At 34.2% G+C, this 25595-nt stretch overlaps 12 protein-coding genes across 12 annotated transcripts, besides 9 other annotated features; 4 read left to right on the top strand and 8 right to left on the bottom strand.

Annotated features, from left to right (window-relative positions):
• Window positions 1–1449: part of a mobile genetic element that runs on past the window's edge.
• Window positions 1–8300: part of a mobile genetic element that runs on past the window's edge.
• On the bottom strand, window positions 1623–2060 carry TVAGG3_0316560 (uncharacterized protein; the record flags this gene model as incomplete). Its single annotated transcript, XM_051230062.1, has 1 exon — window positions 1623–2060. A coding segment is annotated over one exon (438 nt), but the record flags the coding sequence as incomplete, so codon positions are not given.
• Window positions 2627–3814, bottom strand: TVAGG3_0316550 (uncharacterized protein; the record flags this gene model as incomplete). The annotated part of the gene is made up of 1 exon (XM_051230061.1): window positions 2627–3814. A coding segment is annotated over one exon (1188 nt), but the record flags the coding sequence as incomplete, so codon positions are not given.
• On the bottom strand, window positions 5033–5617 carry TVAGG3_0316540 (phage tail repeat-like family; the record flags this gene model as incomplete). Its single annotated transcript, XM_051230060.1, has 1 exon — window positions 5033–5617. The coding sequence occupies one exon, from the start codon at window positions 5615–5617 to the stop codon at window positions 5033–5035; it is 585 nt and encodes a 194-aa protein (XP_051099790.1).
• TVAGG3_0316530 (uncharacterized protein) lies at window positions 5637–5792 on the bottom strand (the record flags this gene model as incomplete). Its single annotated transcript, XM_051230059.1, has 1 exon — window positions 5637–5792. The coding sequence occupies one exon, from the start codon at window positions 5790–5792 to the stop codon at window positions 5637–5639; it is 156 nt and encodes a 51-aa protein (XP_051099789.1).
• Window positions 5812–6213, bottom strand: TVAGG3_0316520 (uncharacterized protein; the record flags this gene model as incomplete). Its single annotated transcript, XM_051230058.1, has 1 exon — window positions 5812–6213. The coding sequence occupies one exon, from the start codon at window positions 6211–6213 to the stop codon at window positions 5812–5814; it is 402 nt and encodes a 133-aa protein (XP_051099788.1).
• A 138-nt stretch (window positions 8301–8438) lies between the features above and the next one.
• Window positions 8439–8993, top strand: TVAGG3_0316500 (uncharacterized protein; the record flags this gene model as incomplete). Its single annotated transcript, XM_051230057.1, has 1 exon — window positions 8439–8993. A coding segment is annotated over one exon (555 nt), but the record flags the coding sequence as incomplete, so codon positions are not given.
• Window positions 8994–9548: 555 nt separating this feature from the next.
• On the bottom strand, window positions 9549–9911 carry TVAGG3_0316490 (uncharacterized protein; the record flags this gene model as incomplete). Its single annotated transcript, XM_051230056.1, has 1 exon — window positions 9549–9911. One exon carries the CDS (start codon window positions 9909–9911, stop codon window positions 9549–9551), a length of 363 nt encoding a protein of 120 aa, XP_051099786.1.
• Window positions 9912–11189: 1278 nt separating this feature from the next.
• Window positions 11190–11377: a mobile genetic element.
• Window positions 11350–11377: a terminal%2Cinverted (terminal inverted repeat of MuDR-2B_TvMULE3 transposon ID:TVAGG3_0316480).
• Window positions 11378–11929: 552 nt separating this feature from the next.
• Window positions 11930–12090: a mobile genetic element.
• A 423-nt stretch (window positions 12091–12513) lies between these two features.
• Window positions 12514–12558: a mobile genetic element.
• Window positions 12514–12558: a terminal%2Cinverted (terminal inverted repeat of LTR141 transposon ID:TVAGG3_0316460).
• Window positions 12559–13012: 454 nt separating this feature from the next.
• On the top strand, window positions 13013–13447 carry TVAGG3_0316450 (uncharacterized protein; the record flags this gene model as incomplete). Its single annotated transcript, XM_001287380.1, has 1 exon — window positions 13013–13447. The coding sequence occupies one exon, from the start codon at window positions 13013–13015 to the stop codon at window positions 13445–13447; it is 435 nt and encodes a 144-aa protein (XP_001287381.1).
• Window positions 13448–15472: 2025 nt separating this feature from the next.
• Window positions 15473–16985: a mobile genetic element.
• Window positions 16986–17047: 62 nt separating this feature from the next.
• On the bottom strand, window positions 17048–17509 carry TVAGG3_0316430 (uncharacterized protein; the record flags this gene model as incomplete). Its single annotated transcript, XM_051230055.1, has 1 exon — window positions 17048–17509. The coding sequence occupies one exon, from the start codon at window positions 17507–17509 to the stop codon at window positions 17048–17050; it is 462 nt and encodes a 153-aa protein (XP_051099785.1).
• Window positions 17510–17609: 100 nt separating this feature from the next.
• TVAGG3_0316420 (uncharacterized protein) lies at window positions 17610–17828 on the top strand (the record flags this gene model as incomplete). Its single annotated transcript, XM_051230054.1, has 1 exon — window positions 17610–17828. One exon carries the CDS (start codon window positions 17610–17612, stop codon window positions 17826–17828), a length of 219 nt encoding a protein of 72 aa, XP_051099784.1.
• Window positions 17829–22921: 5093 nt separating this feature from the next.
• TVAGG3_0316410 (His-Me finger endonucleases family) lies at window positions 22922–23335 on the bottom strand (the record flags this gene model as incomplete). The annotated part of the gene is made up of 1 exon (XM_051230053.1): window positions 22922–23335. One exon carries the CDS (start codon window positions 23333–23335, stop codon window positions 22922–22924), a length of 414 nt encoding a protein of 137 aa, XP_051099783.1.
• A 389-nt stretch (window positions 23336–23724) lies between these two features.
• On the top strand, window positions 23725–24228 carry TVAGG3_0316400 (uncharacterized protein; the record flags this gene model as incomplete). Its single annotated transcript, XM_051230052.1, has 1 exon — window positions 23725–24228. The coding sequence occupies one exon, from the start codon at window positions 23725–23727 to the stop codon at window positions 24226–24228; it is 504 nt and encodes a 167-aa protein (XP_051099782.1).
• A 17-nt stretch (window positions 24229–24245) lies between these two features.
• Window positions 24246–25595: part of a mobile genetic element that runs on past the window's edge.

Raw genomic sequence — 25595 nt, 5'->3', positions numbered from 1 at the left:
GAGTTAGACTTCTTAAATATTGTGCTTGGGGCGATATAAGCATTTCCGAGATTACCATCGTGCTCTATAGTATGCTACTTCTCCCTGGTTCTAGCTCAGTTCCAAGGATATTGGCGTTCAAGGATTTGGCAAGGTGCTTCCGAAGTCTCTCATTCGATGAGAGATTTCGGAAGAATCTTGCCTTAAAGTACTCCAACTCTTGTTCTTTTGTTCCTAAATAGTGAGAAAAGTTATTTGACTACTTAAGGTAGAGATTATCCGAGGTCCCTCATTTGATGAGAGGCCTCGTATAATCTCTGCCTTAAAATTGTACACTTGTAGTCCATGAGAGTGTAAGTATACATTGATAGGACAGCTTTCTTCTGAAGTCTTAGATTTGATAAGAACCTCAGAAGAAAACTGTCCTATTTTATAGTAAAAGGAGTTTCAGGAGCTCCAAAGCTCCCTTTCGTAAGGATTAGAAGCTTTGGAGCTCCTGGTTCGTAGATGTGTTTCGCATCTTTCATCAGCAAAGGACATTTACCATCTGGGACTCTGTTGATGGAGACTCAGGAGCTCCAAAGCTCCCTTTAGTAAGGATTAGAAGCTTTGAAGCTCCTGGTTCGTAGACGTGTTTCGCATCTTTCATCAGAAGAGGCCCAAATGGTAAATAGCCTCTGCTGATGAGCTTCAGGAGCTCCAAGGCTCCCTCTCGTAACGATTAGGAGCTTTGTAGCTCCTGAAGGTAAGGTAGGATTGCTCTGATCTCTAATCAGTAGATGCCATGCCTCATTATGAACTCTACTGACAAGAGATCAAGAGCTCCAAGGACTCCCTTTTTAGTTAGTGGCGTTCTCACAATTTAGTAGGATTGCTGATCCTACTAATGAAGTGATCGCTTAGTATACGTTTTGAATAAATTGAATTTTTTTTAGAATTTAGTATTTTTTATAGACATCACATGTATATTATAAATACATAAATATATTCTTTAATTCAAAAAATTCAATTCGGTTTTGGGATGGGTATCCCAGCCCCAAGTATTCAATTTTATTCAATTTTTTAAGAATTTTGGGTTGGGATGCCCAGACCAAAACAAGTTTTATATTTTGATGTGTAGATACGTATGTGTGCATCATTGTTGTGTTATATATTATGTTTTTAATGAAAAAAAAATCTGATTCAAAAAAAATTATCACTAATTAGTTGATAATATAAAGAAAAAATAGATAAATTGTATGTTTTGAGAGTATTTATCCACATTCACTCATATGAATTTCATTAAATAGTGTCTTTTTACTCCCAAATTTATTTTGAATTATTGAAATCAAAGAAAAAAAATCAGAAAAATTTCTCGAAATTTTTATTTTCAAAAAAAAATTTGGATTTTATATTGAAAACTGACACTGGGAGGACGATAGGGCTGGGATTGGAGATACCCCGCTCACTTGGGAAAAATACGGATCTATACTATAAACTGTCAAATCTGCTGGTGGGAGTATAAATTTAAATGGACCATCTGGTGGTAATGGTTCGTTCTGGTTTAGTAACCGAAGAAATTGCGCCCAAGAACGTTTGTCTACTCCCCAATATAAAAACTCTGTATCTCTTGGAGGGTTAATTTCAATCTTTTGAAATGAAACTGTGGAGTTCATCTTGTCGTATTCTAGCTTCAGATAGTATGTTCCATTTAGTAAAGAGTGGTATTTTTCTTGAAATTCCCAGTAGTATTTGTTTATTTGAGTTTGAAAGTCATTTAGAGTTTTTTCAAGACTTTCGTCTGAACGAATTGTAAAGATTTTCATTTCGTCAAATTTTTCTATTAGACCATCAGAACCTTTATACTGGCCATGAAAATATACTGCGAACATGAATGCATTAGTTCTATTTGAAAACAAAACTCTTCTAAATCCTATTGCCTTTGCATCTGAAGGACTTTGAAGCCAACGAATTGGATAGTCAAACCTGTAAGTTCGGGATAAAATTTCTTCATCTGATATAGTCCTGCCAGCGTTTGTAAAGATATAGTCTAACGGTTTTGTATCTGCTACTTTTGTTCTTTGTTTTTCAACCTGAAGCATTTAATATATGTAAAAATATACTGTTTTAAAAACGTTTTAAAATGGTATGCAATTTTTTATTTCATGCAATGTTTTATTTCTGTGCCGTCTTCAAGTATTCCCCAGTACTTCCTTTTCGATATTACATGAACTTCGGAAAATACCTTGTCTAGCTTAAAAAGGCCCATCTTTTCACCGACCATTCCCATTTCAATGAGTTTGTTATAGCCTTCTTCGTTCGTCATGAGTGCATCGATGTTCTCATAGTAAACCTTCACTTTGGATTTGACCTCGGAGAAGAATTTGTTGTAGTTGTCAAGGACTGCCTTTGCGAACTGAGGGTAAGACCAATGTTCGACAATAGGTTTTAATGTGGTTACTAAGCCATTTTGACCTTCGGTGAACTCGTATTTCAAAACAAAAGGAGAAAACCTTTCAACAAAGTTGTCGACCTTCTCATAGTGTTTACTCTTCATCTTTTGAGGTTTCTTAATGGAATATCCCCATGTCGAATTCATAAGCAATTTGAGTGTCATTGCAAGTTTGGGGTTTGAAGCTTTCCTAATATCATACATTTGTTGTATGACTTTTCCAACTGTATAGTTCCTTCCCGGGAACTCACCATCTTCGTTTGGAATTCCAGTCGGGATATATTGGACAAACCTCATGTACGCAGCGTTAAGGTCGACATAGTATATCTTTTCATATGAGTCGAACTTGTCGCAACCAATGGGTCCAGTTCGTGGAAATTCAAGCGAGTCTCTTATCTTCTGAGAAACTTCTCCTGTTATCTCATAAACATCGTCGAAGCAACCTGTTTCATATAAAACCTTCTGACCTAACTCTGATGCTCTCCAATACAATTTGACGTCGACTGGATGTCTCAATGGAAGTTTGTTTATAGCATCTTGAAGTTCTTGCAACCTCATTGGAAGTTCTTCTGGTTCAGGTTGGTATCCGAACAATCCAACTCCTTTTGGAGCTGTGTACTTCTTTTGTGCTATAACTTTGTCTGGAACAACTTTTGGTCTTGCTAACAATGAAAAGTTTGTTTCGTCTTTTGGTACAAAAGTTTCTGTCAGCTTGTCATCTGGAATTGGTTCCAACAAACCTTTCTCGAAAAGAATGTTAACAGCTCTGACAATGTTGCACTTACCTTTTCCGAACAATGGGTTTGTAAGACTTTCGTTCAACATGAAGTGGTTGTGGACAAGTACAATCTTCAACCATGGCAATTTGAAGTCAACAACATAGTCGTCATGTGAAGAACCTTTCTCAGTCGGAATGTTGACTCGGATATTGACATTTGCCAACGGTGCAACTTTTGACAATTGACCTCTAAGAATGTACCTTGTTTTCACACATGACTCAAGATACTTCATCTTCTCATCTGTAACAAGACCAGAGTTCCTGAGACATGTAAGAATACAAGGTTCATTGACAATTTTTTCAATTGAATTGTAAATTCCATACCTGGTTAAGTCAATGTCAGACTTATTTCTGAACGGGAAGTATCCAGCATGTTGTCTGACTGCTTGAGGGTTGGGTTGATACCATTCGAACTTCACGCTTGCAATTCCTTCAATCGCATTCAAAATATCTGAGTCGGAGTCAAACATTTGTTCTCTCTTTGTAGTCTTGAAAGCGTCAAGAAGTTGTGCGGCTGTTGTGACATTGCCATGTGCATAGTATATATGACCATCTAAATCTGTTACTGTTAGTCTGAGATTGTATCCTTTCTTATTTCCGTCTTGTATGGCAGCAAGTACACCCATGAAGCCTTCTTTGTTCTTTCCTTCGTCAAAGTTTACTGTAAAGGTTCGGCCAGAAGTAATTTTACTTCTAACTTCACGATACTTCTCATATGCATATCTTGTTCTTTCCATGGGAGCATGTGCGTCTTCACCTTTTCCTTTTTTCCTTCTCAAGGGATGCAATTGTTCGTCATGTTTCCAGTAGAATCTGGCAAAGCCGTCGTGTCCTTCAACTTGAGGTTCATTAACATAGAAAGGCATGTTCATAAGACGTTCTTCTTCTAACCTCTCTAGTCTGTTTGGATAATTTGCGCGTGCTGTTTCCAAGTCCATTTCATAGCGAAGACCAGCCAGTTTGTCATAGACTTTTATGGGTCTTCCCTTCCTATATTTAAACTTCTTTGAAACTCTCCAACCATATCTTTCTAACTCTGCTTTTATTCTAGCAGACCTTCTGTCCATTCTATACGGGGGCATTTTTATAAAAATAAAAAAATATACTGTTTTAAAATGGTATGCCATATAGCTTCTTGAATTTGTTAAGAAGTATTCGAACGTGTTTTCCATCTGTATCTCTAGTGTTTACATAAGCATAGCCTTCCTTAGTAAAACATACTTGTAATTTCCTATAGTTTACGCCGGTATAAAAGTAGAAAGAGTCTTGTTCTTCGCTATAGTAGTAAAACTCAAACGTATGCTTACCATAGTCTGTAATTTCAATTGTTTCATCTTCTAGTTCGTCGACAAATTCGAATACAATATCTCGAAATTTGCTTTTGTTCTTATTGTTTTCAGAACAAGTGACCCAACGCAAGTTTTCAAGTCTATTGTCGTTTCTTATACGGTTTATATGGTCTACAAAAGGTAAATTGTTAGGGTTCGTATAAAATGAGTTGCAATGACAACATGTTTAAAATAGTTTTTTCCACCATCCTCATCATAGCATATCCGTCATTTTGCTCCCATTCGCTTAAAACTCTTTTTGTCTTTTTGTTTCTGACTTCAAATGACTCACAACAGTGAATTTCATATTTCTCATCTAACAAACAAGTTTCCCAACGGTCTTCTCCAACAAACTCAGCGTACATTTCAAATAAAATAAAAAAATGTTTTTTTAAAAATATTTTGTTTTAAATGGTATGCCATTTCATATTTCTCATCTAACAAACAAGTTTCCCAACGGTCTTCTCCAACAAACTCAGCGTACATTTCAAATAAAATAAAAAAATATTTTTTTCTTTACTTTACATAACCACTTGCTGCCATAAGTCTTTGACGCCAACCCATACCAGCTAATGAAGGTTGACTTGGTTTAGTTTCAATACTAAACTTTGGTTTTGGTTTATCTTCAGTTTTTGGTTTTTCTTCTTCTATCGGTTTTTCGTCACTTTTCGGTTCCTCTGACTTTACCTCACTTGCTGGAATAGTTGTGTCGTCAACATCTTCATAAATGTCATATGCCATTTGTTTTTGTTTTCCTTTCAACTTTTTGTGTTTGTTGTAAAGTTTAGAATATTTCGACTCTAAGTCAATGAGATGTTCTATAATGAACTGTTGGTCAGTGAAGTAAACTTTTCCATCTGTTGTCTCTTTAGTTCCTTCAGACTTCAATATTTTATTTGTGAGAGTCTGTTTCTTTTTTGAGATACTTGCCGTTCCATTTTTATGAAAAGTGACTTTGTAGTTAGAGTTTGTATTTCCAGACCTCACACTTTCTATTATTGAATTTTTCTCTTCATCTGTAAGTTCTTTGACAGGTTTTGACAATGGTTCTGAACTTTTTGTTTGTGGTGTCAAATCTACCGTTTCAACTTCTTCGGTCATTTCATCTCAGTAAAAAATTTTAGTTTGGTTTGTTTTCAACTGGTTGTTGAGGTTTTTTAAGTCGGTCTAAAACTTCCTGAGGTATAGGAAGAACTTGACAAACACGTGGTTGTGTAACTGCTGGAAGCCGACAAAGCCATCTTGAACCCATTTGTCTCAATGCTGTATTGTTCATTTCATCTCAGTAAAAAATTTTACATTCCCCAAGTTTGAGGTGGTTGAGGTTGGTTGTTGTTTACCCACTGTTGTGCATGGTTATATCCTCTGTTAAAGAATCTTTCACCTTGGTCCATGTAGTGTCCTGCTTGGTTATAGTAGTCATTTGCTTTGTTATAGTAGTTTCCTGCTTGTCTTCCTACATTGTCCATCCATCCTTGAACTTTTCCTCTTGTTTCAGGATTTGGAATAAGATTTGCTGCATCTCGTGCTACCTCCCAACCTTTCTGTACAGTTTGTATAATAGGTTGTGCTTTCTCTTTCAGTATACCTAATGTACTCAAAATCTTCCTTCCAATTCCAAATGCACCTCTGGCTATTGTTCCCACTGCGGGTAAAAATCTAGATGCGACTCCTGCTAATGCGCCAAATAAACCCATTTCTTATGGGTTAAAAATGACGAATTCAAACAAGGACCCATATGTTTCTAAGGCAACAAAGAAAGCACTCATGGTAAAAATCTTTAGTTCAACACCAAATGCTTGGTTTATGGATATCTTGGAAAACATTCCGAGATATAGAGAAGATGGACCACCATATTGGCTAATATTTGTTGGTCAAAACACAAGATACTGTGAAGCCATACCATTATGGTCCAAAAATATTTTAGATGTGAAAACTGCTTTGACAATATTCGTTGACAAATACCATCCAACAAAACTGACATCTGACTATGAAAGTTCTTTCAAATCAGACGATATTAAAAACTATCTACGTTCAAAAAATGTAAACCAATATTTCATTGTCGACCAAAACCATTCTGCTCTTGGTGTCATTGACAGTTGTATAAAAATGTTAAGAGACTTAAACCAACCACAAGGTGGTGAAGCAAATGAAATGTCATATGACGACAAGTATAGACACTTCTCCATGGCAAAGATGAGACAAGTTTTAAATATTTACAATAACCGTAAACAAAAAGGTTTGGGAAACCACTCCCCCGAAGAAATGAAAAACAACCCTGACTTAGAGAAAGACTATATATTTAATAGTTTAGTCAAAAGAGACAAACAAGAAAGAATGCCGGGCTTCAAACTTCAGAAAGGTGACAAAGTAAAATAGAAATACCTAAACGCGACCCATATGAAAATACTATTGACTATGACAACAACAAGTACCCGACAGGTACTCACATTCGTGTTCGTAAAAATAGAAGAAAGTATACAAGAGAATATTATGAAGTTTTAGGCAAACATGGCAAAATGTACAGACTGCAAGCAGAAGATAAAACTACTATTGTCAGACCTCGTTTCAAACTTGTCAAAGTTCAAGGTGGTATACTTTCAAAGACAGTTCCTAACAAATATAAGACAACTCCTGACGAATATGCTAAAGAAGTTGAAAATGACGACTAAGCAATTCTATACCATGCGTAAACTGTCATGTAAGGTGGCATGTAGTCTTTACTTTGTCCCGTTGTTTGCGTATATCCTGAAACGAAATGTGTATGGTTTCCTCCTTCCTCAGTGTTACTCAGGAAACAATTTATAGCAAACTGAACGTCGTTTTTAACATCATATCCTTTACCTTTTGTCATTCCTGTCCAATCCCAATATCTATGCTTATGCCCACCTTCTCGAGATGTAGTTAAACTTACGTAGTGACTGTGCGCAGGTAAGTTTTCACCTGAAATCGTTTTACTTCCACCTGTTTCCTTTGAAGAGTTTGCACAATACAAAAACCTGTCGACTATTTGAGTCCAAGTTCCGAGACCAAGTACTACTTCTGGTCTGGTAGAGTTCATTGACGTGTAAATAGAACCTATAGGATATAGTGTTTGAAGTATTTCTGTCTTTAACGTTTGAAGCTCTGTTTTGTCAGCTTTCTTATCTAACATTGCTGGTAGTTCGTATGCTTCAAAGTTTCTGGTATGATCTTCGATATTCCTGCAACTCTTATCTAAAATGTTAAGAGTATCTTTTACGCTTGTACTTGGATTTTCTAATGGTGCACTTGAACCAAGGTCAAAGTTCAATATTATATCATCTGCTGTAAAAGTTGTAAAACTTGTATGTGTATGGTTCTTATCCGCTTTAAGGTCTAAACACCCTGAAACCCATCCTGTATCAGCTTTCGTTTTTAAAATCTTCGATGTCCGTTCATTATACCATTCAACCCTTTCTTTAATTTCATTGTCTTTTTCATCCACATATTCCTTATCTGCCTTCTTCACTAACGCACTAGCCATACATGCTAACTCATCGTTAACATATGTTTTATCTGCTTTCTTTTCAACATCCTCTTTTGTTGCATATGTTGCATCTGCTCTGTCATGTTCTTCTTGAACTTTTTCAATGACATACTCTTTGTCAGCTTTGTTGTCAATATCTGCCTTCAAAAGAAGTTCATCTATAGGTTTCTCGTTTAAAGTTCCTTTTGTTGGATTTATACAAACAGTATGGTTCTTACTGTCTTGAAACAGAAACTCGTCTGTCATTGGGTTTATCGTCAGTTTTAAGTTTCCTTCTTTCAATGACTCAGATATCTTAGAATAGTTTGAAAAGTTTGTTGTGTTCTTATTTAGAGCTTGCAAAATGAGTTGTCGGTTGTGTTGTATCTCTCTCATAGACGCTGTTTCATTTGACATTTTTATTCTAGATAAAATATGCTTTCAATAGAAAAAGAAAATTCAAGAGTTGCTACAACTAAACCATTAGATGAACTTTTTACGAATGTCGGTCAAAAGTTTGAGACAGAGACCGTAAAACATGAAGGCTATCGGTTTGACTACCCGTTAAGATGGTTAAGAGACCCATCCGTCACAAAAGCTATTGGCTTTCGTAGAATGAAGTTCATTTCAGAAGCCATACATGGTTTCCCATTTACGGTCGGTTTTGAAATTCGATACTATAACAAAGAAAAACGTACGTATGAGAAATTTGAACAGGGAAAACTTTTACAAGTTAGTTTGCTTGTAAACTTAGAAACAACTCTTCAAGCTTTTCAAGAAAAAATAAACGATATCTATCTCGAATATGCAAAACAGTACAACATTGACGAAGGAGAGTACCATCTCGATATTTTATATGACAGGAAAAATGCAACTGTTAAAATCAATAGAATAGAAGACCTTGGAGAAAACGTTTATATTTCTACAAAATATAACAACTTGGCATGGTATAGGTTTTTGAGGATGTTAAATCAGCCTGCAGAATATCCAGTACCCCGAACTTTTATGAAGTCGAAAACCCTAATGGAACATATGAAAATGTTTTCGACTCAGATGCTATTATCGTTCATGCTTCATTTTCTGGTGCACAAAACTCTTTTTTATGCTTGGCAAATGACTTTTACGAAAAACCTACAAAGCTATATGAACCACCGAGTGGAAGTATTTCAGACTTTCAAGTATGGTTTACTACAGATGGAAGAAAGAGAATAGTTCCATTATACCATGCGTTTTACTTAGAACTTAGTTTCATATACAACTACTATCGAACGGTAAAAATATAATTTTTAATACGGTTGAGGTTGGATTTGGTTGCCAACTTGACTGTGGTGCAGGTTCAGGCTGTTGTATAACAGGAGCTTGTTCTTCTGGTTCAGGGTCTTTAGGTATAATACCAACGAACTGACCTACTCTTTTGCCAATATTTTTGACTCCGTTCCAAATTCCTCTTCCGACAGATTTATTCCATTCCATATACCTCTTCCAACATTTCGAAAAGAAGTTTCCTATTCTTCCAAAGAAACCCATTTTACTATATGTAAAAATCTAATGTCCGCCTAGTCTCTTACGTTTCCTTCTGAGTTCCATTGCATTCTTTAACTGGAGCTCATACATTCTATTTCTCCTCTGGTAGAAAACATACTCTGGGTCAACTCCTGTGTTCGCGTCATCTGCATAGAGTTGTTTATATCCCACTTCAGGGTTTGTATAAAACTCTTTCCATCTCATATTTGCATACCATGGTGGCAAACCTAACGCAGCGTCATTTGACATGGCAGTTTGCATTTGTACATCTGTTGGCACTTGACCATAGTTTGCCATTGCAGTTTGTATTCTAACTTCATTTGGAATATTCTCTGGGTTTGGTTGTCCAGGTTGCTGTGCATTCGCTAAGTTCTGTGCGTCCATTTAATATTAGATAAAAATATCTCTTACGAGTACATGTGCTGAACATTTGCTGGTATTGGTTCATCTTCATATTCTCTATATCTTTCTGCCACGTCAAATAAGTAAATGACACAATGGAAAAAACCTAAAACAAGTAGTCCTATTTCAAACCACATTTACTTACCAATAAAATTTCTTTGTTATGACACTTTTTCCGGTTTATAGGACCTCTCTCATATTCTATCTTATCGTATCTAAACTCATAGTCATGTATGTCGTCTAACCATCTCATAACGGTTTCCAAACCACTTTTATCGGATGTAAAGTAAAAGCATGGATGGTTATGTAAAACGTCTAAAGTTTCTAAAGAGTCTCTCAAAGTCCAGTCTACTTGGTATTGAAAATCGTATGTGTTATAGAACGGTGGGTCTACTATAAAGAAAACATTTTCCTTGTTTTTATATTTTTCATACAACTCTGTCCAATGACATCTCACAAACTCTATACCCTCAGTATATTTTTCTATGTTCTCTTTGAAAACCTTTGTATAGTTAAGATATAAAACGTTTGACATAAGTGTTTCAATGTCATGAACTCTTATAGAACCACTATATAAAAGTCTAGCAGATATACTATCCCAGTCTATATATTCTGCTTTTTTCAAAACCTCTCTGACAATATTTTTCTTATCTAATGGTATACGTTCCATCTTACCTATAGGTATCTTTTCTTTCAACTCACTCAATATTTTGTTTGTGTCTGGTATATGTTTGAGACGGTTCATATAGTTGTCGAAGTCATTGCATATAATCTTTGAGTCAGGAAATACAGTATGGCACAAATGAGATATATAGAAACTTCCACCGAACAAATCTACAAATGTTAGACCATTCGGTAGTTTCTTAAGTTCTCTCAATAGAATATCTTTACATCTACTCTTATTTCCAAAGAAGGGTAACGGTGGTTTTGTAAAATTCATTTTATATACAATAATAAAAATGTTTTTACCTGAAAAGTGACAGAAAAGGCTTCTCAAAGTATACTTCTTTGAACGCCCGTAACTTTTCTGTAGCGACGATAGACCCTTACTTGTCCGGACATAGTTCTACTATTTTGAGTCCTCTACCGAAAAGTCAACAGCAACGACTTTCAAAAATTTTTAGGGCTAGAAGGCACGAAGTGCCTGGGAAGCCCCCTATACCCAAAAAAAAACCTCATTTTATACTTCATTGTATACTAAACATCTTCAGGGGCTAGAGGGCACGAAGTGCCTGGAGGCCCCACTACTTTTTTTTTTTAAAAAATATAATTTTGAGATAATTATGTAAATAATATTTTAAATATTTGAATTTGAGGTATAATTTTATAGTAAAATATATTATAAAGAGTATTTATATAAATATTGTAAGATAATATAAGTAATAAAAATTGAGACCCCCTCCCTGTTTTTGATGTTTTGTCACTTTTTCGGTAATTCTTATTGTTTCATTTAGAAAACTCGTGTGAAAAATAGCACAAATTTCAAATTTCAAATTTCAAAAATATCTCAAGATTTGCTAGTACCATACTATGAAAATCGGCCTTGAATGACTAATTAATATTAATGAGCTATTTATGTATATCATATTTGGTATATTTCCACAATGATTTCAAAAAAAATTCGATATGATGCTTTGAGAATATATAACTGATTCATATCAATTAGATTGTCCATTTTATCGAATGGAATTTTTGGTATTTTGTTGTGCATGAAAATTCAGTTCACTTCACATCTGACAAAAAGCGACAAGTTTACATGACAAAAATAGTTTACATAGCAAAAATATATAGGGTATTTTTTTAAAAAAGTAGTTATCTTTATATATAAAAATAAAACTTTTGATATATTTGAGTAAATGATTTATTAATTTATTTATTTTTTTAAATCAAATCATATAAATATATATATATAATAGTGAAATAGAACAAGAGATAATTATTGATGATTAAATTGTAGACGAGGATAAAAGTTTAGATAAATTAATAAAATTAGTGTGGAATCAGACAAATTTCGGGTTGTTTGGGAAGGAATTGTTGGCTATGATGTACTGATTCATGATCAGTACATCATAGCCAACAATTCCTTATACAAAGTTCAAAAACTTGGGTGCAATCAGTTCTGATTGCACCCAAGTTTTTGAACTTTCCATTAACAATTGTTCAATCACATTTATACAACCCAAATCTATACCAATCATACTCTTATTCATACATCATATTTTAAAAACTTTTTTGCAATATGATGTTATTGCAACAATTTTTTTTTCTTTTCTACTTCCAATTAGCACCTTAAAAACATTAGACACAATCACTGGCTCATATGCTCCTATTCTGAATCTAACACTATGCAAATTTATACAATTTCTCCACAAATCTTACATTCATTTTAATTTCAACGACCATTATTACCACAAAGAATCTTACCTTCCCCTACAAAATCTAACTATCTATCAATTTAAAAAATGTTACAAAATATTAAATGAATTTTTTCTATACGTAATTTAAAGTTCTTAAACTCTCAGCATCAGAATATCCTTACATAGCTTAGCTATATATCGTATTACTTTATGAATAAAAAAATTATTTAAATTATAATAAAACGTTTATTCGTATTTTTACTTTATTTTTAGTTACGAGGCTGTATTTCGAACTCAGGATTTGGGTTTAAGTCCTTTGTCCATTTAGGACCCTGGTCCCAAATTGATTTTGGAGTAGGTTTTCCACCGAAAAGATCTTTAAGAGCTGTATGAACCCATACTGTGTTGTATTCTTCTATTGCGTGAGGTAAAAATAGTTAGTATCCCTAACTTGGGTACGGCGGCACTGCGTTCCACCTTACCCAAGTTAACGGTTTGACACTTTACAAAACCGGTAACGTATATTTTACAATACAACCATAACACCAACTTAACCTTAAATATTTACAAAACCATCTGACACATAAACGATTTCACTAACGATTTCACTAACGATTTCACTAACTACTTCACTAACGACTTCACTAACGAATTCACTATCGTCCTCACTAAATAAAAAATAACCTTATTTTTATTTTTTTTAATTTTTTATTTCATTACAAAGACATGTCCGACTACATTTACTATGACTCTTTCCCAGAACGTTTCCGTGAACTATTCAAAACTCAAGTAAAACTGAGAAACATGCATTTTAACAAAGACAGACCCATTGACGATGAAAGAAACCCTGAATATATTACAATCCCATATGACGCAAAGTTCATTGCATACATTCCTTATGGTCGCAGAGGAACGAAAACTATTTCAACAAAGAACAAAAATTATTTCTGGAGCGATGAAGAAAATTGCCTTATCTACATAAATGCATACTTAAATAAAGCTACATATTGTACAAAAGAAGGTTGGACTGGATTTGAGCTCTACATATACGACGACGATGGAAACAGACGTTGTGTATACCCATACGATAATATGTACCATTGTTTTCATCAAGCATTAAACGAATACATAGTCAGTAAGGGTCTCATTCCTGTTGAGTAGATATGCTTTATTTTTGTTCCCACATTTATTTAAAAATAAATGATATCACCACCCTCACACGTATGAAAACATAGCACAAAAATAATGTTTAGGTGAAGTGGTGAAATCTCACCTCTTTTTTCACCTGTTTTTTCACCCTGTTGAATTCATTGCTTTATAACTCTCTTCCTTTCTCCAACTCTTCTAACTTCTTCTTAAGTTCAGCAATGTTGTCCTCATGAAGTTTAATCTTTCTCAAAATTCCTTCTTTATCTAATGGTTGCTTTATCTTTCTAAACTGAACTCTACCATCCTTCATAGTATGAATGTAAAAACCTTCTGGAATAGTTCCTGATTTAATGTATTCTACCAAAAACTTTTGTTTCATTGCTTCAGTGACTTTAGTCGTCATTTTACTCTAAGGTGAAGCTAGCACAGCGATAATGGATTTCATGACTTTTTAGTATTTCATGCAATCTTAACAGATAGCCTTACAAGTACTTCCAGTGTCCCTAGCTGTCCCTCCTTTTTATATAACTCCATGACATTTATAATCTCGCGAAACTTAACAGGTAGCATAACAGATTAAAATCAGATGAGGTTTTGAACCAAAATTTCTAAGCAACGTTGTCAAGGATTTTGAGGAACTAGGGACAGAGTGTGGCAAAGTCCAAGATTTAATTTATCTTCATCTGTTTCATCAGCTATCTCATCTAATATGCCAATATTTTATTCATAACTCGTGGCAAACTCACTAACTTTCATTATGTTCATCTGCATGCTTCACCTGATAGAAAGTATGACTTTCATTAACTCTGTGAGATAATGAAAACTACTAGGGACAGAGATCATGGCAAAGTTTATGACTTTCATTATTTCCAGAACTTAATGAAAACTACTAGGGACAGAGACCATGGCAAAGTTCATGATTTAATTTATTCTCTCACTAACAACAAACACAAACTCCAACACAAACTCCAACACTAACGACAAGTACTAACTTCAGCACAAATGACAAACACTAACAACAAACACAAACTCCAACACTAACGACAAGTACTAACTTCAGCACAAATGACAAACACTAACAACAAACACAAACTCCAACACTAACAACAAACACAAACTCCAACACTAACGACAAGTACTAACTTCAGCACAAATGACAAACACAAATGACAAACACAAACTCCAACACAAACTCCAACACTAACGACAAACACAAACTCCAACACTAACAACAAACACAAACTCCAACACTAACGACAAGTACTAACTTCAGCACAAATGACAAACACTAACAACAAACACAAACTCCAACACTAACAACAAACACAAACTCCAACACTAACGACAAGTACTAACTTCAGCACAAATGACAAACACAAACTCCAACACTAACGACAAAAATAAATGTCCTCACTTCTTAACAAAGTAATATGTGCTTCTTACACCACCATAGCTCAAACATTTCTTTTCAAACATCGATTGAAACTTATTTTGAGCCATTGGCTTTAGTCTCTTTTTCTTCAAATACGCCAAGAAATCTTCTTCACATCTTTTCATCATAGCCTTCTTTAACTCCTCCTTGTTAAGTTCTATGAAATCCTTTATATCATTCTTTGTTGCAATGGCTTCTTCACGAACGACATCGTGAACTATTTCATCATTGCATTCATGTATGACCTCCTCACTGTTCTCGTGAACTATTTCATCATTGCATTCATGTATGACCTCCTCACTGTTCTCATGAACTATTTCAACACTGTTCTCATGAACGACCTCCTCACTGTTCTCATGAACTATTTCAACACTGTTCTCATGAACGACCTCCTCACTGTTCTCATGAACTATTTCAATACTGTTCTCATGTATGACCTCCTTACTGTCTTTCATAAGCGTTTCAAAGTCTCCTTTACTCATTACTTCAATCTCATGCTGTTCACAGTAGTACTTAAACTCACTGTATATGTCTTTGTTGTATGTTATATTGCTTCCCATGTACTCCATGAATTTTTCAAGCACTTCCTCATAATTCACTGTTTCTTTCTTTCCACGACCTTCTAATATCATACTTGCTTCGTAAATATAACTTCTTGCAGAACCGTCTCGCTTTCTACTTCTCTTCACAAATTCTCTCATCTTGCCACCAAATACATTTGAACTACATGCAAAGAATTCATTCTCCTTCGCAAATTCTTTATATCTTCTGTAGCACTCTGTACAATTCCATCCGGATACAAACTTTTCATAGAACTCCTCGTAAAACATTTGGTAAGGTGTTTTGTTCATTTCGATGAGTTCTTGTTTAGCCCTGGTGAATGGTATCTTCCTTACATCAAATTCACTTAAATCTTTCTTCATGAAGTACGTCAGTAAGTTTGAATAAAACTCTTCATTAAAGCTTTCAATGAGATTTGAGAAATATTCGTAATTTCCTTTGTATCTGCTGCTTACGTCAATGACAACAAATCTTCTGTCGTCTTTGTCAATCTTTACTGAGTTGAAGTTGTTAGATATCATGATGATATTACAAACATTCTCTATCTTTCTTACTGGCTGACACTTCTGATTTAAGTCCAACTGAGTCTCTGTTACTATTGACTTTAGTGCGTCGTGGTTCATGACCTTAGACGTATCGCATGAGCTTAGTTCATTGCATACGATGAGCTTCATGTTCTCAATAGCAGCATTGAATCTACCAACCACATTCTCTATTGCCGTTATATTATTGTTGGCGTACTTGCTAATGAGCTCGCATAGAACATTACTAAGTACATTCTTACCAGTTCCTTGCTTTCCTGTTAACAAAAGTACTGTTCCAGTCTTTCCACAAGGATTTTGAACGATGTAGGCGAACCAGTTCAAAACATACTCATAAAGCTCTTCATCCTCATTACATATGACATCGTGAACATGTTTCAAATATCCTTCAATAACGCTTTCATCTACTTCATTCAGTACCTCATACTCATATCCTCTGAAATAGCTGTAAATGTCATCTCTTTCGTCAAAGAATCTCATGCCTGACTTCATAAGATAGTTCTTGTTCTGACCCGCTTCATAAATCATCAGTGCGTTCACATCCTTCTCCTCAATACGTCCTACATAAACACTCTTCATGAGCTTATTGAATTCCTTGCTATCTACTGACACAAGTGTTGTTGTGTCTCGTATTCCATCATAATCTTTCACTAGATATGTCATACGTGCTCCGTCAATAACAACAAATCTTCTTAAGTCATTTATAACACTAGCTATGTCAATACCTTCTTCACTCATGTACTTATGTCTCCTCAAGTCCTTTAGTGTGAAAGTGTCTCTAAGTTCTATTTCAAGCAATTCATTTACACATCCTTTGCAATACTTCCTATAAAATATTTCTGTCGTTCTTTACTAATCTTAACAGCTCTGAAGAACCATGTGTTTTGACTCAAACATCCTTCACAACTTCTCTCATTCATTCCTAGTTCTTTCATGTCATTATCTTCAACCTCTATGGTCTCATTGACTAAGGTCAAAGGGTTTTAGTCATTGCTGGTCTTATCTGAAACAATGTTTTGTGCAACAGGTTTAACTAGTTCAGCAACGTCCTTCCTTAATATGAATAGCTGTTTCCACTCATCTTTGCTCAACAGTTCTTTCATAACCACTGACAGTAATGATTTCATTTGCTGACCTTAGACGCTTATGTTCTATCATTTGTATTGCTTTTGTGTAAGGCTTTCGTGAGCATAGGTTGTATATGTCATTCCTGCAATGTTCATTCATGCCAATAGTACTAAATCCTTTCTTTGCTGTTGAGTGCATAATATCCATTAGTTCCTGTGTTCGTATTGCTGTCTCATAAAATACAACAAGACCTTTGTCATCTATGACGTACTTACCGAAAACATTGCTTATATTCTTTAACCATGAAATAACATCCTCATTCATGCTGTCAAACATGAAGTAAGGTCTTACATACTCTTCACTTATAAGATATTCCACAAAGTACTTGTTAAGCTCTATGTCTTCGTGAGCGATTTCATTAGGTTTGATATTAGTTCCTTTTGTCATTGCTGTCATGTACTTCACTCTCATAGTTCCTTTCAATAGCGTAAAAATACTTCATTGTTTCATAACTGCTCTAAATTCTGTTCAAAATTCGTACAACATAACTTTTTAACATTAGTGAAAGAACATGAGCGAAACAACAACATCTAACATTACAGAAGAAGTCAATGACAATGCCGATGAAAACATTACAGAAGGAGCTAGTGAAAATATTGACGAGTTCAGTGAGGAAGAAGATATTGAGGACGTCAATGAGAACGTTAGTGGGGAACAAACTCAATGGGAAACATTGAGAAATCATGAAGATTATGAGATTTGTACGACATATCCTTTTACTATTCGTTGAAAGAAAGACAAACATATTAAGAGTGAATGCTTAAATAATTATGGTTATATTGTGCTTAGTTTAAACAACAAAATGTACTTAAAGCATAGAATTATTGCAGAACAGTGGATTGAAAATCCAAACAATTTGAAAGAAATAGACCATATAAATCATGATAGAACGGACAACAGAATCTCAAACCTTCGTTGGTGTTCTAGATCTGAAAACAATAGAAATAAAAGCAAGTATGGCGATATAGTTTATGAGTTCGTTGATGAAATATCTGACGAAGCTGTTGAAATAACAGATTATGGTAAGCATTCGTTTGAGTTCTACTACTATGTTGAGAATGAAGACGCATTCTATTATTATACAGGTCTTAACTATCGAAAACTTCATATAATCTTTACAAAAACAGGTGCTGCTTATGTTTGTATGATAGATACAGAAAACAAGAGTGTAATTTTATTCATAAACAAATTCAAACGCTTGTACGGGTTCATGTAGGACAAACATTATTTTTCAACACTAACACCAACACTTAGGACAAACATTCATGACTAACATTACTGTATAACATAGACACTAACTGCATCGAAACTAAACGTAAATGCTTTGTCAAAACTTCATCGTATATGTTTTGTCAAAACTTCATAGTAAATGCTTTGTCATGATTTCTTCGTAAATGCTTTGTCAAAACTTCATCGTATATGTTTTGTCAAAACTTCTTCGTATATGTTTTGTCAAAACTTTATCGTATATGTTTTGTCAAACATAAACGTATATGCTTTGTCATGAAGAATATAGCAACAGCCGGAATTCCGGCTGTTGCTTTTTATACAAAATTCATGCAGGAAATTCTTGAGTTTTGGATGAAAGAATACGGTCGAGCTAAAAGTGGCTCAACCTCAAAACAAGCATTTTATGAGCTTACTAAGGGCGTTATAAATGAATTCAAAGGTATTTACATACATCCTGACCTCGTTCATTTTGTTGCTGAATTCAGCAAAAATAATGTTTAGGTGAAGAGGTGAGATTTCACCTAATTTTCACCTCTTTTCTACCCTCAACCGCTAAGCGGCGAGACCCAAATGTCTTGAATTTTCATGTCAAAACTTCATCGTAAATGTTTTGTCAAAACTTCATCGTAAATGTTTTGTCATGATTTCATCGTATATGTTTTGTCATGACTTCTTCGTATATGCTTTGTCAAAACTTCTTCGTATATGTTTTGTTATGATTTCATCGTAAATGTTTTGTCAAACATGAACGTAAAGACTTCATCGAAACTAAACGTAAACTCTATGTCAAACATGAACGTAAACTCTATGTCAAACATGAACGTAAAGACTTCATCGAAACTAAACGTAAAGACTTTGTCAAACATGAACGTAAAGACTTCATCGAAACTAAACGTAAACTCTATGTCAAACATGAACGTAAACTCTATGTCAAACATGAACGTAAAGACTTCATCGAAACTAAACGTAAACTCTATGTTAAACATGAACGGAAACTCTATGTCAAACATGAACGTAAATGTTTTGTCATGATTTCATCGTAAATGTTTTGTCATGACTTCATCGTAAACACTTTGTCAAAACTTCTTCGTATATGTTTTGTTATGATTTCTTCGAAACTAAACATAAACACTTTGTCAAAACTTCATCGTAAATGTTTTGTCATGACTTCTTCGTATATGCTTTGTCATGACTTCATCGTAATGAGTGTAAATGACCCAAAAATAATGTTTAGGTGAAGAGGTGAGATTTCACCTAATTTTTCACCTCTTTTTTCACCCTGTTGAATTTTCATGATTTCTTCATATATACTTTGTCAAAACTTCATCGTAACTAAATATATTTTATGACTGAAGTTATTTAGTTAATAATGTAGCGGATGAACTGCAGAAATAATTTTTAGTCATTTATGCTCATTACGATGAGGTCATGACAAAACATTTACGTTCATGTTTGACATAGAGTTTACGTTTAGTTTCGATGAAGTCTTTACGTTCATGTTTGACAAAACATTTACGATGAAATCATAACAAAACATATACGAAGAAGTTTTGACAAAGCATATACGAAGAAGTCATGACAAAACATATACGATGAAATCATGACAAAACATATATGATGAAGTTTTGACAAAGTGTTTACGTTCATGTTTGACATAGAGTTTACGTTCATGTTTAACATAGAGTTTACGTTTAGTTTCGATGAAGTCTTTACGTTCATGTTTGACAAAACATTTACGATGAAGTCATGACAAAACATATACGATGAAATCATCATGACAAAACATATACGTTCATGTTTAACATAGAGTTTACGTTTAGTTTTGACAAAACATTTACGTTCATGTTTAACATAGAGTTTACGTTTATGTTTGACAAAGTGTTTACGCTCATTACGATGAATTTTTGACAAAGCATTTACGATGAAATCATGAAAATTCAACAGGGTGAAAAAAGAGGTGAAAAATTAGGTGAAATCTCACCTCTTCACCTAAACATTATTTTTGGGTCATTTACACTCATTACGAAGAAATCATGACAAAACATTTACGTTTAGTTTTGACATAGAGTTTACGTTCATGTTTAACATAGAGTTTACGTTTAGTTTTGACAAAACATTTACGTTTAGTTTTGACATAGAGTTTACGTTTATGTTTAACATAGAGTTTACGCTCATTACGAAGAAGTAATAACATAGAGTTTACGTTTAGTTTCGATGAAGTCTTTACGTTCATGTTTGACAAAACATATACGAAGAAGTTTTGACAAAACATTTACGATGAAGTCATGACAAAACATTTACGATGAAATCATGACAAAGCATTTACGATGAAGTCATGACAAAACATTTACGTTTAGTTTTGACATAGAGTTTACGTTCATGCTTAACATAGAGTTTACGTTCATTACGAAGAAATCATGACAAAACATATACGATGAAGTCATGACAAAGTCTTTACGTTCATGTTTGACATAGAGTTTACGTTCATGTTTGACAAAGTCTTTACGTTTAGTTTCGATGAAGTCTTTACGTTCATGTTTGACAAAGTCTTTACGTTTAGTTTCGATGAAGTCTTTACGTTCATGTTTGACATAGAGTTTACGTTCATGTTTGACATAGAGTTTACGTTTAGTTTTGACAAAACATTTACGATGAAATCATAACAAAGCATTTACGATGAAATCATGACAAAACATTTACGTTCATGTTTGACATAGAGTTTCCGTTCATGTTTAACATAGAGTTTACGTTTAGTTTCGATGAAGTCTTTACGTTCATGTTTGACATAGAGTTTACGTTCATGTTTGACAAAGTCTTTACGTTTAGTTTCGATGAAGTCTTTACGTTCATGTTTGACAAAGTCTTTACGTTTAGTTTCGATGAAGTCTTTACGTTCATGTTTGACATAGAGTTTACGTTCATGTTTGACATAGAGTTTACGTTTAGTTTTGACAAAACATTTACGATGAAATCATAACAAAGCATTTACGATGAAATCATGACAAAACATTTACGTTCATGTTTGACATAGAGTTTCCGTTCATGTTTAACATAGAGTTTACGTTTAGTTTCGATGAAGTCTTTACGTTCATGTTTGACATAGAGTTTACGTTCATGTTTGACATAGAGTTTACGTTTAGTTTTGACAAAACATTTACGTTCATGTTTGACATAGAGTTTACGTTTAGTTTTGACAAAACATTTACGTTCATGTTTGACATAGAGTTTACGTTTAGTTTCGAAGAAATCATAACAAAACATATACGAAGAAGTTTTGACAAAGTGTTTACGATGAAGTCATGACAAAGCATATACGAAGAAGTTTTGACAAAGTGTTTACGATGAAGTCATGACAAAGCATATACGATGAAATACCTGTAAATGAAGCTTTATAAAGTATGATTGGAATTTATTTTTGCATTAATCCTGCTGTGATGTCAAAATGTCATGTTGTCAGTAATTTTAAGAGAAGTTAATTAACCTGGTGACACATGGTGACGTGGTGACACTTTCAGTTCTTCAAAAATAATTCATAAATGCCTTCCTCCTTTCGTACCTGTTGTCTAAATGTCATGCTGTCATCATTTTTCAGAGAAGTTAATTAACCTGGTGACACATGGTGACGTGGTGACACTGAAAACATTTACGTTTAAGTTCGACAAAACATTTACGAAGAAGTTTTGACAAAGCATTTACGATGAAGTTTTGACAAAGTATTTATGTTTAGTTTCGAAGAAGTTTTGACAAAACATTTACGATGAAGTCATGACAAAACATTTACGTTCATGTTTGACATAGAGTTTACGTTTAGTTTCGATGAAGTCTTTACGTTCATGTTTGACAAAACATTTACGATGAAATCATAACAAAACATATACGAAGAAGTTTTGACAAAGCATATACGAAGAAGTCATGACAAAACATATACGATGAAATCATGACAAAACATTTACGATGAAGTTTTGACAAAACATTTACGATGAAGTTTTGACATGAAAATTCAAGACATTTGGGTCTCGCCGCTTAGCGGTTGAGGGTAGAAAAGAGGTGAAAATTAGGTGAAATCTCACCTCTTCACCTAAACATTATTTTTGCTGAATTCAGCAACAAAATGAACGAGGTCAGGATGTATGTAAATACCTTTGAATTCATTTATAACGCCCTTAGTAAGCTCATAAAATGCTTGTTTTGAGGTTGAGCCACTTTTAGCTCGACCGTATTCTTTCATCCAAAACTCAAGAATTTCCTGCATGAATTTTGTATAAAAAGCAACAGCCGGAATTCCGGCTGTTGCTATATTCTTCATGACAAAGCATATACGTTTATGTTTGACAAAACATATACGATAAAGTTTTGACAAAACATATACGAAGAAGTTTTGACAAAACATATACGATGAAGTTTTGACAAAGCATTTACGAAGAAATCATGACAAAGCATTTACTATGAAGTTTTGACAAAACATATACGATGAAGTTTTGACAAAGCATTTACGTTTAGTTTCGATGCAGTTAGTGTCTATGTTATACAGTAATGTTAGTCATGAATGTTTGTCCTAAGTGTTGGTGTTAGTGTTGAAAAATAATGTTTGTCCTACATGAACCCGTACAAGCGTTTGAATTTGTTTATGAATAAAATTACACTCTTGTTTTCTGTATCTATCATACAAACATAAGCAGCACCTGTTTTTGTAAAGATTATATGAAGTTTTCGATAGTTAAGACCTGTATAATAATAGAATGCGTCTTCATTCTCAACATAGTAGTAGAACTCAAACGAATGCTTACCATAATCTGTTATTTCAACAGCTTCGTCAGATATTTCATCAACGAACTCATAAACTATATCGCCATACTTGCTTTTATTTCTATTGTTTTCAGATCTAGAACACCAACGAAGGTTTGAGATTCTGTTGTCCGTTCTATCATGATTTATATGGTCTATTTCTTTCAAATTGTTTGGATTTTCAATCCACTGTTCTGCAATAATTCTATGCTTTAAGTACATTTTGTTGTTTAAACTAAGCACAATATAACCATAATTATTTAAGCATTCACTCTTAATATGTTTGTCTTTCTTTCAACGAATAGTAAAAGGATATGTCGTACAAATCTCATAATCTTCATGATTTCTCAATGTTTCCCATTGAGTTTGTTCCCCACTACGTTCTCATTGACGTCCTCAATATCTTCTTCCTCACTGAACTCGTCAATATTTTCACTAGCTCCTTCTGTAATGTTTTCATGGCATTGTCATTGACTTCTTCTGTAATGTTAGATGTTGTTGTTTCGCTCATGTTCTTTCACTAATGTTAAAAAGTTATGTTGTACGAATTTTGAACAGAATTTAGAGCAGTTATGAAACAATGAAGTATTTTTACGCTATTGAAAGGAACTATGAGAGTGAAGTACATGACAGCAATGACAAAAGGAACTAATATCAAACCTAATGAAATCGCTCACGAAGACATAGAGCTTAACAAGTACTTTGTGGAATATCTTATAAGTGAAGAGTATGTAAGACCTTACTTCATGTTTGACAGCATGAATGAGGATGTTATTTCATGGTTAAAGAATATAAGCAATGTTTTCGGTAAGTACGTCATAGATGACAAAGGTCTTGTTGTATTTTATGAGACAGCAATACGAACACAGGAACTAATGGATATTATGCACTCAACAGCAAAGAAAGGATTTAGTACTATTGGCATGAATGAACATTGCAGGAATGACATATACAACCTATGCTCACGAAAGCCTTACACAAAAGCAATACAAATGATAGAACATAAGCGTCTAAGGTCAGCAAATGAAATCATTACTGTCAGTGGTTATGAAAGAACTGTTAGCAAAGATGAGTGGAAACAGCTATTCATATTAAGGAAGGACGTGCTGAACTAGTTAAACCTGTTGCACAAACATTGTTTCAGATAAGACCAGCAATGACTAAGAACCCTTTGACCTTAGTCAATGAGACCATAGAGGTTGAAGATAATGACATGAAAGAACTAGGAATGAATGAGAGAAGTTGTGAAGGATGTTTGAGTCAAAACACATGGTTCTTCAGAGCTGTTAAGAAACTTAGTAAAGAACGACAGAAATATTTTATAGAGAAGTATTGCAAAGGATGTGTAAATGAATTGCTTGAAATAGAACTTAGAGACACTTTCACACTAAAGGACTTGAGGAACATAAGTACATGAGTGAAGAAGGTATTGACATAGCTAGTGTTATAAATGACTTAAGAAGATGTGTTGTTGTTATTGACGGAGCACGTATGACATATCTAGTGAAAGATTATGATGGAATACGAGACACAACAACACTTGTGTCAGTAGATAGCAAGGAATTCAATAAGCTCATGAAGAGTGTTTATGTAGGACGTATTGAGGAGAAGGATGTGAACGCACTGATGATTTATGAAGCGGGTCAGAACAAGAACTATCTTATGAAGTCAGGCATGAGATTCTTTGACGAAAGAGATGACATTTACAGCTATTTCAGAGGATATGAGTATGAGGTACTGAATGAAGTAGATGAAAGCGTTATTGAAGGATATTTGAAACATGTTCACGATGTCATATGTAATGAGGATGAAGAGCTTTATGAGTATGTTTTGAACTGGTTCGCCTACATCGTTCAAAATCCTTGTGGAAAGACTGGAACAGTACTTTTGTTAACAGGAAAGCAAGGAACTGGTAAGAATGTACTTAGTAATGTTCTATGCGAGCTCATTAGCAAGTACGCCAACAATAATATAACGGCAATAGAGAATGTGGTTGGTAGATTCAATGCTGCTATTGAGAACATGAAGCTCATCGTATGCAATGAACTAAGCTCATGCGATACGTCTAAGGTCATGAACCACGACGCACTAAAGTCAATAGTAACAGAGACTCAGTTGGACTTAAATCAGAAGTGTCAGCCAGTAAGAAAGATAGAGAATGTTTGTAATATCATCATGATATCTAACAACTTCAACTCAGTAAAGATTGACAAAGACGACAGAAGATTTGTTGTCATTGACGTAAGCAGCAGATACAAAGGAAATTACGAATATTTCTCAAATCTCATTGAAAGCTTTAATGAAGAGTTTTATTCAAACTTACTGACGTACTTCATGAAGAAAGATTTAAGTGAATTTGATGTAAGGAAGATACCATTCACCAGGGCTAAACAAGAACTCATCGAAATGAACAAAACACCTTACCAAATGTTTTACGAGGAGTTCTATGAAAAGTTTGTATCCGGATGGAATTGTACAGAGT

This window comes from Trichomonas vaginalis, chromosome V (assembly GCF_026262505.1).
Source record: "Trichomonas vaginalis G3 chromosome V, whole genome shotgun sequence".
In the NCBI taxonomy this organism is placed as follows: domain Eukaryota; phylum Parabasalia; order Trichomonadida; family Trichomonadidae; genus Trichomonas; species Trichomonas vaginalis.
Note: the sequence above shows the minus strand (reverse complement) of the source record. Positions and strands in the feature narration are given on the sequence as shown.